The sequence below is a fragment of the Heptranchias perlo genome, chromosome 12 (assembly GCF_035084215.1).
Source record: "Heptranchias perlo isolate sHepPer1 chromosome 12, sHepPer1.hap1, whole genome shotgun sequence".
NCBI lineage: Eukaryota > Metazoa > Chordata > Chondrichthyes > Hexanchiformes > Hexanchidae > Heptranchias > Heptranchias perlo.
This window is the reverse complement of record NC_090336.1, coordinates 14031409-14049950: the sequence shown is the minus strand read 5'-3', so window position 1 is coordinate 14049950 and position 18542 is coordinate 14031409. Positions and strand designations below refer to the sequence as shown.

The 18542-nt window shown below is 43.9% G+C and overlaps 1 protein-coding gene across 1 annotated transcript; it reads left to right on the top strand.

The window, feature by feature from the left end:
* Window positions 1–11828: 11828 nt before the first annotated feature.
* chrm4a (cholinergic receptor, muscarinic 4a) lies at window positions 11829–13295 on the top strand. Its single transcript, XM_067993466.1, has one exon. It carries the CDS (start codon window positions 11829–11831, stop codon window positions 13293–13295), a length of 1467 nt encoding a protein of 488 aa, XP_067849567.1.
* The last annotated feature ends 5247 nt before the right edge of the window (window positions 13296–18542 follow it).

Below are 18542 nucleotides of genomic sequence, written 5' to 3'. Positions count from 1 at the left end.
AATATGGGACCTCGCGGGATATCAGTTGTGATGTAGGATCCCATTGAATGTTAGGCTGATAGAGAAGAATTCAGCAACCTCCTATTTTACAGTATAACATGTTGGTGTCTAATTTACTCTGATGTGCAATATTGCCCAAAGTAAAACCATGCTAATACTCCAGATGTTCCTGTATTGTTTACCACATGATGCCATGTATCTCCTCGCCCTCATCATCGTCATCTTTGATATCCCCTCAGACACGTCATGCTGCCACATAACACTCAGAAACCAGGCACTTGCTTGTAAAGAATGGACGATGTTGCATAAAGAACAAACTAACATCTGGCCTGAAGTTACCAGGCAGTAATTCAATCTCATGGATTCCGCTGACGTTCATGAATCACTCCGCCTTAAGCTGATGTGGTTATCAGAAGCATTCGATTGAATTACTGTCTGGTAACTCACTGCCAGACATCTGTTATTCTATATACATTTCGATATTTGTTGAAGGATAGAGGATTGGGCTTCCCTCTTATCGCTGTGTGGAAATTCATCAAGGATGATTCAATTCAAAGTCTCAAATCTCCCTCAGATTTTCGCCACCAGTTCAATGGAATAAGTGTTGATGGATGTTAAGTTTAAAAAGACATTATTCCAGGATAAGGTCTCAAATTGAAAAGTATTTTTTACCTTACCTCAATACACAAGTATTTTTTTTAAAAACCCTCCTGCATCAGTAGTCTAGAGGCTGCCTGTAATTGAATTTCTCCTGCCTTCAGTGTGTTCTAGAAGCTGCCCATAATTCAATTTCTCCTCCCTTCAATCAATTCTAGAAGCTGCCCATATTTTAATCCTCCTCCCTTCAATCTATTCTAGAGGCTGCCTGTAATTCAATTTCTCCTGCCTTCAATCTGTTCTAGAGGCTGCCTGTAATTCAATTCCTCTTGCTTCAATCTTTTCTAGAGGCTGCCTGTAATTCAATTCCTCTTGCTTCAATCTGTTCTAGAGGCTGCCTGTAATTCAATTCCTCTTGCTTCAATCTGTTCTAGAGGCTGCCTGTAATTCAATTTCTCCTGCCTTCAATCTGTTCTAGAGGCTGCCTGTAATTCAATTCCTCTTGCTTCAATCTGTTCTAGATGCTGCCTGTAATTCAATTCCTCTTGCTTCAATCTGTTCTAGAGGCTGCCTGTAATTCAATTTCTCCTGCCTTCAATCTGTTCTAGAGGCTGCCTGTAATTCAATTTCTCCTGCCTTCAATCTGTTTTTGAGGCTGCCTCTAATTCAATTTCTCTTGTTCAATCTGTTCTGGAGGCTGTCTGAAATTCAGTTCCTCCTGCCTCAGTCTGTTCCAGTGCTGAATCCTTGAGTCCTACTGCCCAGTCTGTTCCAGAGCTGTCTGTCCCTTGAACCCTGCCTTGTTCAATCCCAGAGGTGCTTGTCACTCCAATCCTCCTGCCTCAGGGGATTTTAGGAGCAGGGGGCACAGTCTAAAAATTAGAGCCAGACCTTTCAGGAGTGAGATTAGAAAACATTTCTACACAAAAAGGGTGGTAGAAGTTTGGAACTCTCTTACGCAAACGGCAATTGATACTAGCTCAATTGCTAAATTTAAATCTGAGATAGATAGCTTTTTGGCAACCAAAGGTATTAAGGGATATGGGCCAAAGGCAGGTATATGGAGTTAGATCACAGATCAGCCATGATCTTATCAAATGGCGGAGCAGGCACGAGGGGCTGAATGGCCTACTCCTGTTCCTATGTTCCTCAGTCAGTCCAAGAGCTACGCTTCAGTTCCTCATTCAGATTGCATTTGCGAGGTATCACACTGAAAGGATCTCAGTAAAACATAAGAACATAGAAATAGGAGCAGGAGGAGGCCCTACGGCCCCTCAAGCCTGATCTGCCATTCAATAAGATTGTGGCTAGTTTACTCTCATATTCAATTTTCTCCCTCTATCAATTTCTTGGTCATCCTTTGCTGATTTCTAAATCCCTCCCAATCCTCAGGCTTACTATTCTTTTTGGCAACATTGTAAACCTCTTCTTTTAATCTAATACTATCCTTAAATTCTCTAGTTAGCCACAGTTGGATCACTTTTCCTGGGTGTTTTTATTCCTCAAGGGTATGTCTATCCGTTGGGAATTATGAATTATTTCTTTAAATGTTCGCCATTGCTTATCAACCATCATATCTTTTAATCTAATTTCCCAATCTACCTTAGCCAACTGACCCCTCATACCTACATAATTGGCCTTGTTTAAATTTAAGACTCTAGTTTCAGACTTAAATACATCACTCTCAAACTCAATATGAAATTCTATCATATTATGATCACTCTTCCCCTGAGGATCCTTTATTATAAGATTACTAATTAATCCTGTCTCATTACACAATACTAGGTCTAAAATAGCCTGTTCCCAGAGTTGGTTCCTCTACATATTGTTCTAGGAAACTGTCTCGAATGCATTCCATGAACTCGTCCTCCAAACTACTTTTGCAAATTTGGTTTGCCCAGTCTATATGAAAATTAAAATCCCCCATGATTATTGCATTAACTTTCTTACATGCTCCTCTAATTTCCTGATTAATACTCTGTCCAACACTATAACTACTGTTAGTTATCTGTGTTTTCTGCCCCTTATTATTTCTTAGCTCCACCCATACTGATTCTACTTCCTGATCTTCTGTGCTATGATCCTTTCTCACTACTGTCTTTATCTCATCCTTTATTATTAGGGCTACCCCCTCCCCTTTTTTCCATTCTGCCTATTTTTTCTAAAAGTCAATACCCTGGAATATTTAGTTCTCGACCTTGGTCACTTTGCAACCACGTCTCAGTAATGGCTATTAGATCAGACCCATTTATCTCTATTTATGCCATTAATTCATCTATCTTGTTACAAATGCTTTGTGCATTCAGATAAAGCGCCTTTAATTTTAACTTTTTACTATTTTTCCCTGATGTGACCTTAGTCACTAATTCCCTATTACCTTTGTTAAACACTCTGTCCCTTCCTGACACACTCTGCTTGTTTTTACCCAAATCGCTACTCTGCTGTACAGCCTTGACTTTTCTCTTTAGACTGATAATTTTACCCTTACCTGAACCCTCCCCCCGTCTTATTAGTTTAAAACCCTTTCTACCACCCTAGTTATTCAATTCACTAGGACACTGGTCCCAGCCTGGATTTAGTGGAGCCCGTCCCAACGGAACAGCTCACTCCTTCCCCAGTACTGGGGTCAGTGCCTCATGAATTGAAACCCCTGCTTCCCACATCAATCCTTCAGCTGTACATTTAACCATCTAATCTGTTAGTCCCTATGGCAATTTGCACATGGCTTAGGTAGTAATCCAGACATTATTACCTTTGAGGTTCTGCTTATTAATTTGGACCCTAGCTCCTCAAACTCCCTCAGCAGAACCTCATTCCTAGTTCTACCTATGTCATTGGTTCCTACATGGACCACGACAACTGGATCCTCCCCCTCATGCCTCCAGGTTCTTTTTCCAGCCTCGAGGAATGTCCTTAATCCTGGCACCAGGCAGGCAACACAGCCTTCAGGACTCCCGATCGTGGCTGCAGAGGACAGTATCTATCCCCCTGGCTATACTATCCATTAGCACTACCACAATCCTTTTTACTCCCCCCACTTGTTTGGCTCCCTGTACCACGGTGCCATGGTCAGTTTGCCCATCCTCCCTGCAGTCTTTGTTCTCATTCACACAAGTAGCAAGTACCTCGTACCTGTTGGACAAGGTCAAAGGCTGAGGCTCCTTCATCGCTGCATCCTGGGTCCCCTTACCTGCCTGACTCGCAGTCATATCCTCCTGAACCTGACCACTGATCAAATCTAAACCACTACCTAACCTAAGGGGTGTGACTGCCTCAAAGTGACCAGATAACTCTCCCCCTCCCTGATGCGTCGTAATATCTGCAGCTCGGACTCCAGCTCAACAACTCTGAGCCGAAGTTCCTTGAATTACTGACACTTAATGCAGACACACCTTGACTGTGCTCACATGCTGTGAATATTCAGATCAGTGTTGTCAGCCATTGTGAAAGAGTGTGTGGCACTGACTGCTCCCCCAGATATGGAAAACATACACACGTGACTTGAAACATTATCGGAACGGGCAGATTCTCCAATGGAAGCATTTGTTGAATTCTGAGAAAATTGACCTACTATGAAAACTCAGGTCAGTGTTACTATACCATGAACTGATGATTTATGTGGAATAGGTTTGAGGATAGTCTTGTGAACCCTAGAACACTGCACCTGGATCAGAAACAGGAAGAAGAGTTTGTTACTTGACAAATCTCAATCGCCTTGTCATTAAAGTCCTTATTCAAGACCCATACAGACTTTTGTCATGCCAAGGATGGTACTATAGTTAATGAGGAGAGACTTGAGGTACTTGGCCAATTGCCACTGGAGCAAAGAAGGCTAAGAGGAGATTTAATTGAGATTTTAAAAAAGAGTAAATAGGCGAAAGGATATTTCATCTGGTTGGGAAGTCACTGAGTGTGAGGAGAGAGGTTAGGAGAAATTTCTTTAAGCAGAGGGTTGTTAGAGCATGGAAGGCTTTACTACAGAGAATGGTTGAGGCTAAGATCATTGCAACTTTTAAAGGGAAATTGGATAAACATTTGAAGCAGAGGATACATAGCTATGGGAAGAGAGCAGGGCAATGGGACAATGGGCTGAATGGCCTCCTTCTGTGTTGTAAACTTATGCTGAGCCCATATCCCTCCACTGCAGAAATTTGTCTATTTTTATCTCCTGAGTCAGCGCACTCTGCCTTGAGTGGTAGTTAATTCCCTAAGTTAACAGCTTTAAATGCGAAGTAGTTAACCCTCATGTTGCATTAAATTCAAGATTCCCACAGCTCCCTTTCGTTTCACCACAAAGAGCCTGACCCCAGCTACCCAACGTAAGTTAATAACTTGAATCATGTTCACCACCCTCCACCTCCTTACTGTGTTTGTATTCCAGTTATAATAAACACATATATTGCAACAAACTGCAATTTATTGGCTGCAGGTAATGTTGATCGTTCGGCCGTGTCGTTGCTACTGAGCTGACTGATGGGCATCCGATGGTAGTTGTATTGATTATACTGCGCACCTGTCGTACAGAGAAGGTAGAACTCAAACATATGTTTGGCAGCCTCTGAACTTTCCTATGACTAAAAGAAAGCTGATGGGAACAGTGGCTCAGTGAGCTGCCCGGAGGTTTCTAGACTGCAGCCCGTACGATTCGTTAAAGACACCTTTTCCAAACAATGTCCCAAATATGACTAACGTCACTACAATGCCAGATCAGCAGCTCTACTGTAGCTGTTGCATCGATGCTGTGACAGACTACATCCTCTCCAAAGCAAAACTTACACTATAACTGGGACATCCTTCCACCTTCAACGTCTATTGATTTAAGATCCCGTACCAGCCTCGAAGTCATTTTTTTTTAGTTCATTGCATTGACTATCTTCTCATACGTATGTTGATTAAAGCTGGACCCAGTACTCCAGGTTCAATCTTACCTGTGCTTTCTAGGTTGACAGGAGTAGGCCATTCATCCCCTCAAGCCTGTTCCATGGCTGATCAGTACCTCAACCCCACTTACCCACCTTAGCTCCATAATCCCTTGATATCCTTACCTAACAAAAATCTATCGATCTCAGTCATGAAAATTTCAATTGTCCCAGCATCCACAGCCTTTTGGGGGAAGAGAGTTCCAGATTTACACTAAACTTTGTGAGAAAAAATGCTTCTTAATTTCACTCCTAAATGGCCTGGCTTTAATTTTAAGATCATGGCCCCTTTTATTGGACTCCCCCACCAGAGGAAATAGTTTCTCTGTATCTACCCTATTGAATCCCTTTATCATTTTAAACACCTTGATTATATCACCTCTCAACCTTCTAATCTCAAGAGAATACAAACCAAGTTTACTCAACCACTAAATCAAAAGCAAAATACTGCGTATGCTGGAAATCTGAAATAAAACCAGAAAATGCTGGAGAAGCTCAGCAAGTGAGGCAGCATCTGTGGAGAAAGAAACAGAGTTAACGTTTCAGGTCGAAGAGCATTGGGCTGAACAATCTTTTTTCACGTCTTCAGAACTCACATTTTGACGAAAAGTCTTCGACCTGAAACGTTAACTCTTTCTTTCTCCACAGATGCTGCCTCACTTGCTGAGCTTCTCCAGCAGCTTCTGTTTTTATTTACTCAACCACTATATGTGTTTATTATAACCTCATAATTTAACCCCTCAAGCCTTGGTATCATTCTGGTGAAATTGCATTGTACTCCTTCCAAGACCAATATATCTTTCCTGAGGTTTGGTGCTCAAAACTCAACACAATAGCCCAGATAAGGTCTGACCAAGGCTCTGTACAACTGAAGCATTTTGTATTCCAATCCCCTTGAGAAAAAGACCAACATTCCATTAGCCATTCTGATTACTTTTTGTACCTGTGCACTAGCGTTTAGTGATTTGTGTACGTGAACATCTAATTCCCTTTGTTCCTCCACAGCTCCTAGTCTCTCACCATTTCACTCAGGGTATTTCACCACATTTAAAGGTGTTATATAAGTGCATGTTGCTGTAGAAGAATTGATGTGTAAGGAAATCCTTCCTCATCCATCAGTAATTTTTCTTGTCCTTGACTTTTCTTCTGGGAGAGTTTGGGTATGAGAGGAATGAGCTTCATTGGGCTGAACAGTCTTTTCTCACCCTTTGACATTTCTATGTTCTTATGACTACATTGGATTCACCTTAAGTTTTAATTCTCTCCGCCCTCCCCCGACAAAATTAGTCTTGCACAAAGTATAAAATAATTTAAAGGGAAATAATCTCCATTGGGAATTGTTTGAGTTCTGCACAAACCAACATCTAAACATTGCGCATTCTTCCTGCATGGAATGTACACTTACGCAGTCTCCTGTGGGCTTCATTTCATAGAATCATAGAATCATAGAAGTTACAACATGGAAACAGGCCCTTCGGCCCAACATGTCCATGTCGCCCAGTTTATACCACTAAGCTAGTCCCAATTGCCTGCACTTGGCCCATATCCCTCGATACCCATCTTCCCCATGTAACTGTCCAAATGCTTTTTAAAAGACAAAATTGTACCCGCCTCTACTACTGCCTCTGGCAGCTCGTTCCAGACACTCACCACCCTTTGAGTGAAAAAATTGCCCCTCTGGATCCTTTTGTATCTCTCCCCTCTCACCTTAAATCTGTGCCCCCTCGTTATAGACTCCCCTACCTTTGGGAAAAGATTTTGACTATCGACCTTATCTATGCCCCTCATTATTTTATAGACTTCTATAAGATCACCCCTTAACCTCCTACTCTCCAGGGAATAAAGTCCCAGTCTGTCTAACCTCTCCCTGTAAGTCAAACCATCAAGTCCCGGTAGCATCCTAGTAAATCTTTTCTGCACTCTTTCTAGTTTAATAATATCCTTTCTATAATAGGGTGACCAGAACTGTACACAGTACTCCAAGTGTGGCCTCACCAATGCCCTGTACAACTTCAACAAGACATCCCAACTCCTGCATTCAATGTTCTGGGTGTACAAAGCAAGGTGATAAAAATGCTTTTCCCAAGGCAAATAAAGTGACACATCAGCTTGCAGGAACTGGCAAGTCCTTTCAGGGGGGTCCCAAAGTACCTTCACCGGATATTTTACAATCCTGTTTAAATGCCATTATCATGGACAATGCACAAACCGAAGGTATGGCTGCCATTTATGCAGCTGCTGTAATCCTAGATAGACACCTACTTCTCCATCATCAACACAGCTCCTCCTGCTCTCAAGCATCGGTTTCACAGCTCTGGTCAATAAATAGTTTGCTCAGTTTACAGCACCTGGGCGCAGAACCACACCATATGGTCCCAGCTGTAACTGTTCCTTTATACCCAATGTTTTCTGGATGTGTGTAGAGGTTACTGAGATGTAATGAGCCACAGAAGGGAGTGAATGAGCAATGTTTACACAAAGCCAAAAGCTGGGCATCTGTTCAATGCACGTGTTCACTGTTGAGCAGTTATCAGATTGGCCTTGCCTTCATAATAAAGTACTAATTAATTGATCGTTCATCCCGTTGCAGTGCAAACTACAGCTGCCAAGTGGCCTACATAACCATAGCTGTATTTCAAAAGTAATTCATTGTCTTATAAGCATTTTGAATAGTTTCCAAGAGGCATGATAAGGCATTACATAAATGCAAGTCATTCCTTTACCACCAATCAGAATTGGTTCCTTCCCCCCTCCTTGCCACTATCCACCCGCCCCCCCCGCTCCCCCAAATACACTGACTTATGTTGGGACATATGCCCATGACCTACAGGTATCTTGGCCGAGTGGCCATTATTTATGTGAGCCCAGACACTGTATAACAAGCAGGCTATTTTTCCCACAGAGGGCATCACAGACAAATGCCCAATCCTCTTCTCACACACACACGTCCCCACTTTCTCACAGGGATAGCATTCAAGAGTAGGGATCCGGGCTGATTTCTCCTTTCCTAGCCCAGGGCACAAAAATCCATTGTACTGCTCCTACAAATGCTCCAGCTGAGATCAGCCACCTCAGCACAGACTGTGAATTGAACTAGCGACCTTCTAATTATGTGGATCACTTGAATGCTGCACTTGACCACCGAGCCATCGCGGGAGGACAGATTGGCCTCATCGTAGTAACGCAAGTTATAGCTCACAACTATACTTGTAATGTTTAATCATAATTTAGCACCCCTTCATTCAATCATTACAAACGTTATTGGTTTGTGACTTGTTGAGGCTACCATATTGCCCCTGGCTAAGGACATTCAGAAGTCCAGACCAGGTGAAAAGACGCACTGGCTAAGGATTTCTCGATGTGCCAGAATGGGCAGAGTATAAAGTAAAAGATAGCGATGGGGTGAAAGTGGGAGTTTGACATAGGTTTAGAATAAACATGTGCATCATTTCAAGAGGCACAGGAGCCACGTACAAACCATTGCAGCATTATCACTAGGATGCAGTGAAGCATAATGAAATTTTCACACAGCCGACTTCAATGGAAATAAAAATCGGGAGAGATGTAAAACAGGCTGCCGACTCGCTATCGCCCGTTTTACACTATGGCACAAAATCAAAATGTGCATTTATCCACCAGGATTTCAGGAAAGTATAATTATAGGTGGGCAGAGTTGTCTTACTATGTCCACTTAAACTGGGGAAAACACCTAGTGGTACATTTATAGATTTTACTCTGCTGTGTCTGTGGGAAGCATTACACTGTCACTGGAGGTAGTGGTAGTAATTTGAAGAGATGAATTATGGTTTCACACAAGAAGTATTAAAGTACATTGGGTTAACTCCTCTTTCATATTGGTTAAGTTCCATTTTATGTTGCTAACAATATGCTGGATAAGCCAGGGTGACAACAATGTCTATATGTGAAGAACCCACTAATGAAACGGTCTAAAGGTGACACAGTATTGAGCAGAGACTCGGTGCTTCCTGAGGAGAAGAAAACAAATCAGAAGATCTAGATGGTCTGGCCCTCTTCTTACAAGGACAGTTACACAGCAGAAGTAAAAATGCAACGAGGATCTGAGAGAGAAAAATTGGTTAAAAATTTGGGGTGCGACTATTCATCTGAACTGGCTGGAGGGTTCACTTGACAATAATGTGTATTTTATACAAAGTCCAAGTAACAGATGACAGACTACTACTGGAACCCCCCCCCCGCCATCAGCTCCGTTCAACCATTTCAAGTACCAAAGAAATCCTCCGGGTTACTGATAACTCCAGGTGTAAATCCAAGAGGCACCAGACAGCTGTCAACTATTCTGATGCAAAAAATACGAGAGTTAAAAGAGGCACAGATTGCACAAATAGCTCAGTGGGGGCTGGAAACCAAGTTTGCCAGATTTGTTTAAGCAGAAAAATCAAATCCTGCTTCAGGTAAAGTTAGTCTGATGTGCTTGGCTGGCTATCCAGCAAGGTGCATACGACCAGTGATTCAAACTGACAGGAAATAAGAGCATGGGTGAGCCACAGGCAACATTTGTTATCCAGTTTTGAAAGTGCAGTAGTTGCTCGAAGCTGGAAGACATCTGCTAAGTGTCAATACCTGTGCCAGGTTTTAGTCATTCAGTGCTTTTCAGTTTAGTTTGAAGTCATAGAATTTACAGCACAGAAACAGGCCATTCGGCCCAACTGGTCTAAGTCCTTCCACTCTTGGCTACAGCATTGCTCTTGGGATATATGCACCTGACAACAAACCTTGGGGAAATGGTCTAGCTCTCTCCTATAGCATGCAGCTGGTGTAGTGATAGAGAAGCTACCTGGAAGTTAACATGCACTAAGAATGATCTGCTGTCTGCTTGGTCATTTGTTAATCTCCTCCCAGAGAGGGATGGCAGCTTTGGAGACAGGAGCACTTGTATCTATCATGCAAAAGCCAGATATGGTATTGATTTGTTGGTATAGATCACATGGCTTCCGGGGGGGAGAGGAGTGTAAGTATTGCGATGCATAAGGCATCATTACTGTATGGGAAAGGCTGGATGGACCAGACGGTCTTTTCCTATCCGTCATTTTTCTTATGTTTGTATTGCTGAGCTCCCCAGAATCTCCCTAACAACATGACTCCATAAATCCCTCAGCAAAGCGGTCTAGCCTACCCTGCGGTTAAAGAGTAGGATTCACATTACAGTTCCTTATAAGCAGAGGGGGACAGTTTTATCCCATCAGTCCAGGCTGGATACACAACAAAAGATAAGAAAAAGCCATTTGACCCATCAAAGCATTCCAGCTGTCTTAGCTGAGCATCCAACTGCACTCTGAATATCAGTAAAGTCTGCCTCTCCACGACCCTGCCCGGCAGGTTCTTAAAGGCACTTATGGTCCTTTGTGTGAAGAATTTCCTCTGGTATTTGTTCCGAATTTATTTTTCACTCGTTTCAATTTATGAACTCTGGCCTAATTATCCTGCCTCATTTTAATGTAATATCCATGCTTTACCTTACCTAAGCCATTCAATGTTTTATGTACTCAGGCCCTAGAGATGATAGGACTATGTGCCAGCTCGCCAGTTATTTTATCTTTGACCTTATCTTTGACCCTCAATGTATGTGAGGGAAAGTGTACCTTTCTCCTGTCTGTCTAGACACAGGATACACAAGTGATTGAACATTGCTGCTGGATAATGCCAACAAATAGAAAGAAAGAGTTGCATTTAGATATCGCCTTTTACGACCTCAGGACATCCCAAAGTGCTTTACAGCCAATGAAGTGCCTTTTGAAGTGAAGTCACTGTTTTAATGTAGGAAACGCAGTAGCCAATTTGCACACAGCAAGATCCCACAAACAGCAACGTGATAATGACTAGATTATCTGTTTCTAGGTATTGGTTGTGGGATAAATATTGGCCAGAACACCTGGGAGAACTCCCCTGCTCTTCTTTGAAATAATGCCATGGGAACTTTGACATGCACCTGAGAAGGCAGACGAGGCCTCTGTGTGCCATACAATTTTTAAAGGTTGTATCAACATTCTCCATGGGACACTCCTTCCTTTATCACGACTCACATAATGTGGTCCATATCCATGCAGTACTGAGTGAAAAACAGGCCACCATATACAGCAGCAACACTCACTATTTGATATGCAGCAATGACAGTGGATTTTTGCATTCAACCTTAACACCCTTAAAAAAAGGAAAGAAGGGATGAGAAACTGGACGGTCTAGCAGTGCAAGGTTGATCATTGGTAGATCAAGCAGGGCAAGGGACACGTGAGTCACCATTCTAATTACGCTTTTCTGTGTGTTTCAGGTTCTATGTATAGCACGTTTGGAGAAACTTTGCAGCTCAAAATGGAGAATGGCACATTTGAGAATGCTGGGGCCAGCTTTAACTCAAACTTAACTTTTGAAATGACGTGGGCCAGCTCTTACAAGACAGTTGAGATCGTCTTTATAGCTGTTGTGACTGGATCCCTCAGCCTGGTCACAGTGGTGGGCAACATATTAGTCATGTTATCCATCAAAGTAAATCGGCAATTGCAGACTGTGAACAATTACTTCTTATTCAGCTTGGCCTGTGCTGATCTGATCATTGGAGTCTTTTCTATGAACTTGTATACAGTCTACATCATTAAAGGCTACTGGCCTCTGGGAGCTGTGGTCTGTGACTTGTGGCTAGCTCTGGACTATGTTGTGAGCAATGCTTCAGTAATGAACTTGCTGATTATCAGTTTCGATCGATACTTCTGTGTTACTAAGCCACTGACCTATCCAGCTCTAAGGACCACCAAAATGGCTGGGCTGATGATAGCAGCGGCTTGGATACTCTCCTTCATCTTGTGGGCTCCAGCCATCCTCTTTTGGCAGTTCATTGTTGGTGAACGCAAAGTGAAAGAAGGACAATGTTACATTCAATTCCTCTCCAACCCTGCTGTAACGTTTGGGACGGCCATTGCGGCTTTCTATCTGCCAGTTGTCATCATGACTGTTTTGTACATCCAAGTCTCCCTCGCCAGCAGGAGTAGAATGAAAAGTCATAGGCCTGAAAGTCAGAAAGAGAAAACTTCTCGATCTTCCAACTTCCTCAAGAGTCACTTTAGCAAGCAGCAGAATAACAACAACTCTCCCAAGCCGACGACGGACTCCTTCAGTGACACCGTGAGGAACGGAAAGGTGGACGAAAAGTCCTCCACAAAACCCGTGTCCATAAGCCACCGTGAGGAGAAGGAGACTTCAAACGAGTCCAGCTCAGCCAGCACTGTCCCATTCAACCCTAAAGAGAAAAGCACAAGTGATGTCATACAGCATGCACAAGTGCCAAAACTGTCCAAAATGCCAAGCTCCAAATGGTCAAAGATCAAGATAGTCACCAAACAGGCTGGCAGCGAGTGCGTCACTGCCATCGAGATCATGCCCGGAGATGCAACCAACAACCCAGTGCAGAACAAGTCTGGCACTGTCGCCAGGAAATTTGCTAACATTGCGAGAAGCCAAGTACGAAAGAGGCGCCAAGTGGCCGCCAGGGAAAAAAAAGTCACGCGGACAATCTTTGCAATCCTTCTGGCGTTTATATTCACATGGACTCCTTACAATGTCATGGTTCTCATCAGCACCTTCTGTGATGAATGTGTCCCTGAGACTGTTTGGGTCATTGGGTACTGGCTGTGCTACATCAACAGTACCATCAACCCAGCTTGTTATGCCCTCTGCAACATTACCTTTAAGAAGACTTTCAAACACTTGTTAATGTGCAAATACAAGAATATTGGCAATGCAAGATAAAGTGAATATCAGAGTCTGCTACTTGTTCTGCAATTTGTATTTATTATGAATTTAAAAATGGAAGTGATATAAAGTGGTATGTTCTAAGATACCAGACTTACACTGTGCTTGTATTCTAGGTCTAAAATTCTACTCTTTCCCTCCTTAAGTAAAGCATGTTCATATCATATAAGCAAAGACATGACTGTGTGGAAAAAAAAATTCATAACTCATCCCAATATTGTGTAGGTGCTAGTGGTAGAAATGTGCTTTTCCTTGTGTCCGGCTTCAGCTCAGCGACTCCAATTATGTCAAGACGCAGAATCTTGACATGTTGAGAAGTCTGTAAATTAGTGTTACAAAAAAATAAATAAAAGTGTAAGATATCTATAGACAACTGTGGCATGGCTGAGTGAATGCTATGGCTGGAGTTTAATGGGTGATTTCAAAGATCCAGAGAAAGGTTGATGATTGTCACCTGAACCCCAAGATTAAATTACAGCCCTTCCCTCACTCTCAGCCATTCTCTTTTAAATAATGTAATGTGATCTTGACACAACAAGCAAGGCTGGTGAGAAAGCTGATATTGGGCTGACAGGGAACAGTGAGCAGATACAGTGATGCTGTCACTGCAGAATGTTACAGTCACATGATTCGCTGAAAGGTACTATGTTGGAATTATTTAACATTATTTATTTCTAATGGAATTGTTTAACAATGGAGGTGTTGAGATCAGGGCATATATTATAATGTACTTCTTGTAATCTTTCCAATAATGCTATAGCTGATGTAACTTTTATCCTTTAATATTATTTACAATATAAATATTTAAAACATTCCCCCATGCTGCAGTGTGTTTTGTGGCTTAATGATGGGGCAGTTTATTCACTTTCTACATTTCACTTTCTTTATTACAATCAGATATTAATATCTAGAAGGTAGCAAGTACTTGGGGAGAAGGCTACCTCCTGTCGCAAGATGTTGTCCCATTGCAGGTGGCCAAGCAACAAAACCTGGCAGTGATGGAAGATATCGACCATGGCTTGGGTAGTGGGCTTTGTAATCCTAGACTGCTCAGGTCGGAATCCCTCACCATGTGTTATATGGAGAGTGACAGGTGGTTGGAAATGAAGGAGGTCTCAGATAGGTTTCAACATGTACAGTCTTCATTTTTGTCATCTTAATAAATTTTCCTGTTTGAGCTTTTAACCATTGGAGTTTGCATTTTCCATTACCAATGTTGAGTACTTTTCTGAACTGAGGTCAATATGGCCGCCAGGTTATGCCATGTGGATTTGCATCATATTACAGGAAGTGTAAAACAAAACATGACAGAAGGAAAATTCTTTACCAAAGGCCTACTATAGAGTATATTATCCTCCTGCTTTAGTCTTGGGCTAACTTTTTCACTGATGTTAGTGAATGGAACAAATATAATTTGCATTTCTATAATGTCTTTAACATAGACAATGAAGGTCCCAAAGCATTTCACAGAAATGTAAAGAAAAAATGGACACAGAGTCAAAGGAGACATTAGGAGGAGTAACCAAAACCTTACTCAAAGAGGTGAGTTTTAAGGAGGGTCTTGTAGGAGGAGAGGCAGAAGGGATTAGGGAGGAATGTGGGGCATAGGCGGCTAAAGGCACGGCCGTCAACGATTGGGTGAAGGGGAGGGGATCCACAAAAGGTCCAATTCAGAGGAACAGAGTTCGGGGGAGGGTTGTAGGGGAGGAGTTTATAGAGATAGGGAGAGTGAGGCCATGAAAGGATTTAAACACATGGTAAGAACTTTAAATTTGTGGCGTTAGGGGACCAGGAGCCATTGCATGTCAGCGAGGACAGGGATGATGGGTCGGCCAGACTTGGTGCAGGATAGGGCATGGGCAGCAGAGTTTTGGATGAGCTGAAGTTTACAGTGCGTGGAGGATGGTCAGTCATCCAAGAGGGCATTACAATATTCTAGAGGTGACAAAGGTATGGATGAGGGGATGAGGCAGGGACAGAGGAAGGTGATGTTGTGGAGGTGGTAGTAGGTGGTCTTTGTAGTGGAGAGGATATAGGGTCAGAAACTCAACTCAAGGTCAAATAGAATACCAAGGATGCAAACAGTCTAGTTCACCCTGAGACAGTGATGGGGAGGGGAACGGAATTGTCGGCAATGGTATGGAGTTTGTGGCAGGGGGCTGAAGACGATGGCTTCAGTCTTCTTAATGTTTAACTGGAGGAAATTGCGACTTTACGAGAATGATTGCAGGGATGAAGGACTTTAGTTCCGTGGATAGACCGGAGAAGCTGTGGTTGTTCTCCTTGGAACAGAGACGGTTGCGAGGAGATTTGATAGAGGCATTCAAAATCATGAAGGGCCTAGACAGAGTAGATAGAGAGAAACTGTTCCCATTGGTGGACGGGTCAAGAACCAGAGGACATAGATTTAAGGGGATTGGCAAAAGAACCAAAGGTGACATGAGGAAAAACTTTTTTACACAGCGAGTGGTTAGGATCTGGAATGCACTGCCCGAGGGGGATGGTGGAGGCAAATTCAATCATGGCCTTCAAAAGGGAATTGGATAAGTACTTGAAAGGAAAAAATTTGCAAGACTATGGGGAAAGGGTGGGGGAGTGGGACTAGCTGGATTGCTCTTGCATCGAGCCGGCATGGACTCGATGGGCCGAACGGCCTCCTTCCGTGCTGTAACCTTTCTATGATTCTATGATTCATTCAAGACTGGATGTCGGACAAGCAGTCTGATAAGAGGCAGTGGACGGGTCGACAGAGGTGGTGAACAGTTAGAGTTGGAGTCTTGAAGATACATGTGGAAGCTGACCCCATGTGTCCGCAGATAATGTCACCAAGGGGCACTAGGTAGATGAGGAAGAGGAAAGACCCTAGGATAGATCTTTGGGGGATTCGGGAGATAACTGCACGGGGCGGGGAGGGAAGCCATTGCTAGAGATGCTCTGGCTATGATTGGGTAAGTAAGAATGGAAACAAATGAGGGAAGTCCCACTGAGCTGGACAACGGAGGTGAGGCGCTGGGGGAGGATGGTGTGGTTGACCGTGTCAAAGACTGCAGAGAGGTCAGGGAGGATGAGGAGATCCAGCAGTTTATTGAGAATGGGGTCAAAGAAGCGGGGGTGGGTTTCATGGACAAGATGTGCTCAGAGAGGGCATGAGGAGAGCTGGGAGAGAAATTAGAGCGAGATGTAGGTTCAGGGCTAGGTCAGAGGGGAGCCTCTGGGAGGTTTTGCTTGGTGCGAAAGGAGAAGAGGAGGAAGCAGCAGACGCAGCTGAACAAATGGTCTCACTGTTAGTGACAAAGAAATCCATGAGCTGCACACATTTGTTGGAGGCAAGGGTGAAGGAGACGGGGAAGAGGGGTTTAAGTACATGGTTGGTAGTGGAGAAAAGAAACCAGGGTTATCTTTGCACTCCAGAATGATCCGGGAGTAGTGAATGGTTTTAGCAGAGGAGGGTGAGGCCCGATAGAACTTGATGTGGTTCAGTCAGATCTGGAGATGGATGGCTAATCCAATTATGAACCAGATATGTTTAAGTCTGTTAATTTATTGTCTGAAATAAAGGAGGCACCAATTATTTGGCACTGAAGAAGGAGGCGAACAAAAGGCCTGATGCAGGCTCAGTGGAAGGAGGTGTTCGACTTAATGAGGCCAGATAGGGTCAGCAGAAGTCCAAATGATCACACAAGGATAGCCAAGGTAAGAGGAGCCAATCCACATCGAACCAACACAAAGAAATAAGCATGTTTCACATTTCCACCCACTTTGCCCACTCTGTGTTGAACATACCTGAAATGTCCACAAGCTACAAAACCCTTCACACCCTCTTCCTTCCCCTGTAAGTGTTCCTTTCACTCACAGCTGATCATGGAGAGAAGCAGTGAGAGCTATTTCCTGCAACTGTTATGACCCCATTAAGCAATGCTTTCTCGCACCTGAGTTGAATTCCATTAGACAGCAAGCTGAGGACTTCCGCACTGTGTACTTTCTTCTTAAAGGAGTATGTGGCCCACAGCCAAAGGCAGAGAACTACCACAGATGGTGGGATCCCCAGCCTCTGGCCTCTCATGCCCGAGTCCCCCAAGGATCTATCCTAGGGTCCCTCCTCTTCCTCATCTACCGAGTGCCCCTTGGTGACATCATCCGCGGACATGGGGTCAGCTTCCACATGTATGGTCAAAACACCTAGCTCTAACCAGGAGGAAGCCCTGGAACTCGTGGGCAGGCATAGGGGGGAAGGAGGATGGGATGTGCCAGTTGCAGATTGGTCAGGAAACTCATCTTCTCATGGCTCCTGTAGAACAAATGAAATCTATCTTCGCAATAATCTGTGAGGACCTTGTTCTGAAAGAGCAGTGGCCATTGTACAGCTTATCAACCCAAGCTTTCCTCTCCTTTTACTGCCCTCCTAGGTGTACTGCAGCAACTAGCTGAGGAGCAGCATCAAGAGGAACTAGGGCCCTCTTCACCCATGCCACCAGCTCAGTTAGTGACAATGAGGGGAATGCACAGAGTGATGCATAGAACCTGAGTGGCCAGGAAGAGCTGGAGGTGGAAGATGAGGAGGTGGTCATTGCTGACTGGAGAGTCACCAGCCCTTGGCCGAGGAGCCACGGGATCCAGATCTCAGGGGTTCGGCATTTAAAAGCAGGATGCTTGTGGAGAATCAAACTTATGTTCAGGCACTGGAGACAAGTGTCCCAGAATGTGCTGCAGATGGTGGTTCAGTTGGAAACGTCCACTAACCGCATCTGTGGCACCATGTGTAGAGATACACAGTTAACCCTAATGCAAGTGGCTGCTCCAGAATAATCTGCCAGAGAGGACCCTCCACTAGATGAATTAAGGCCAGTCATAGCTTCTGGCATGGCAGCCGTGAAAGCTGCCACAGTGGGGAGGACCGTCTCTCAGGGTTTCAGAGATCTGATTGGCACCATTCGGTCAGCTTTTCCGCTGTTCGGTGCCCAAGCAGAGCCAATGCCCCGTACTAGTGGCCTGGCAGATGGGTGCTCCCATGATGATGCAGCCTCTCAGTGCAGTACCCTTCTGCCAGCTTCTTCAGATGTCTGCACATGTGGTACAAAGTAGTCAGGGCCAAGCTATCCATGCAGCAACAGATGAGATGCAGCCTGGAGCAGGTTCCTCTGGGGCCTCAGCTGCCCCCTGAGATGAGAGCCACCTCAGGCTCCAACGGCTCCTGATGGAAAGCACCAGGCAGCCACTTCTGACCCTGCTGCCACTGAGGGAGCA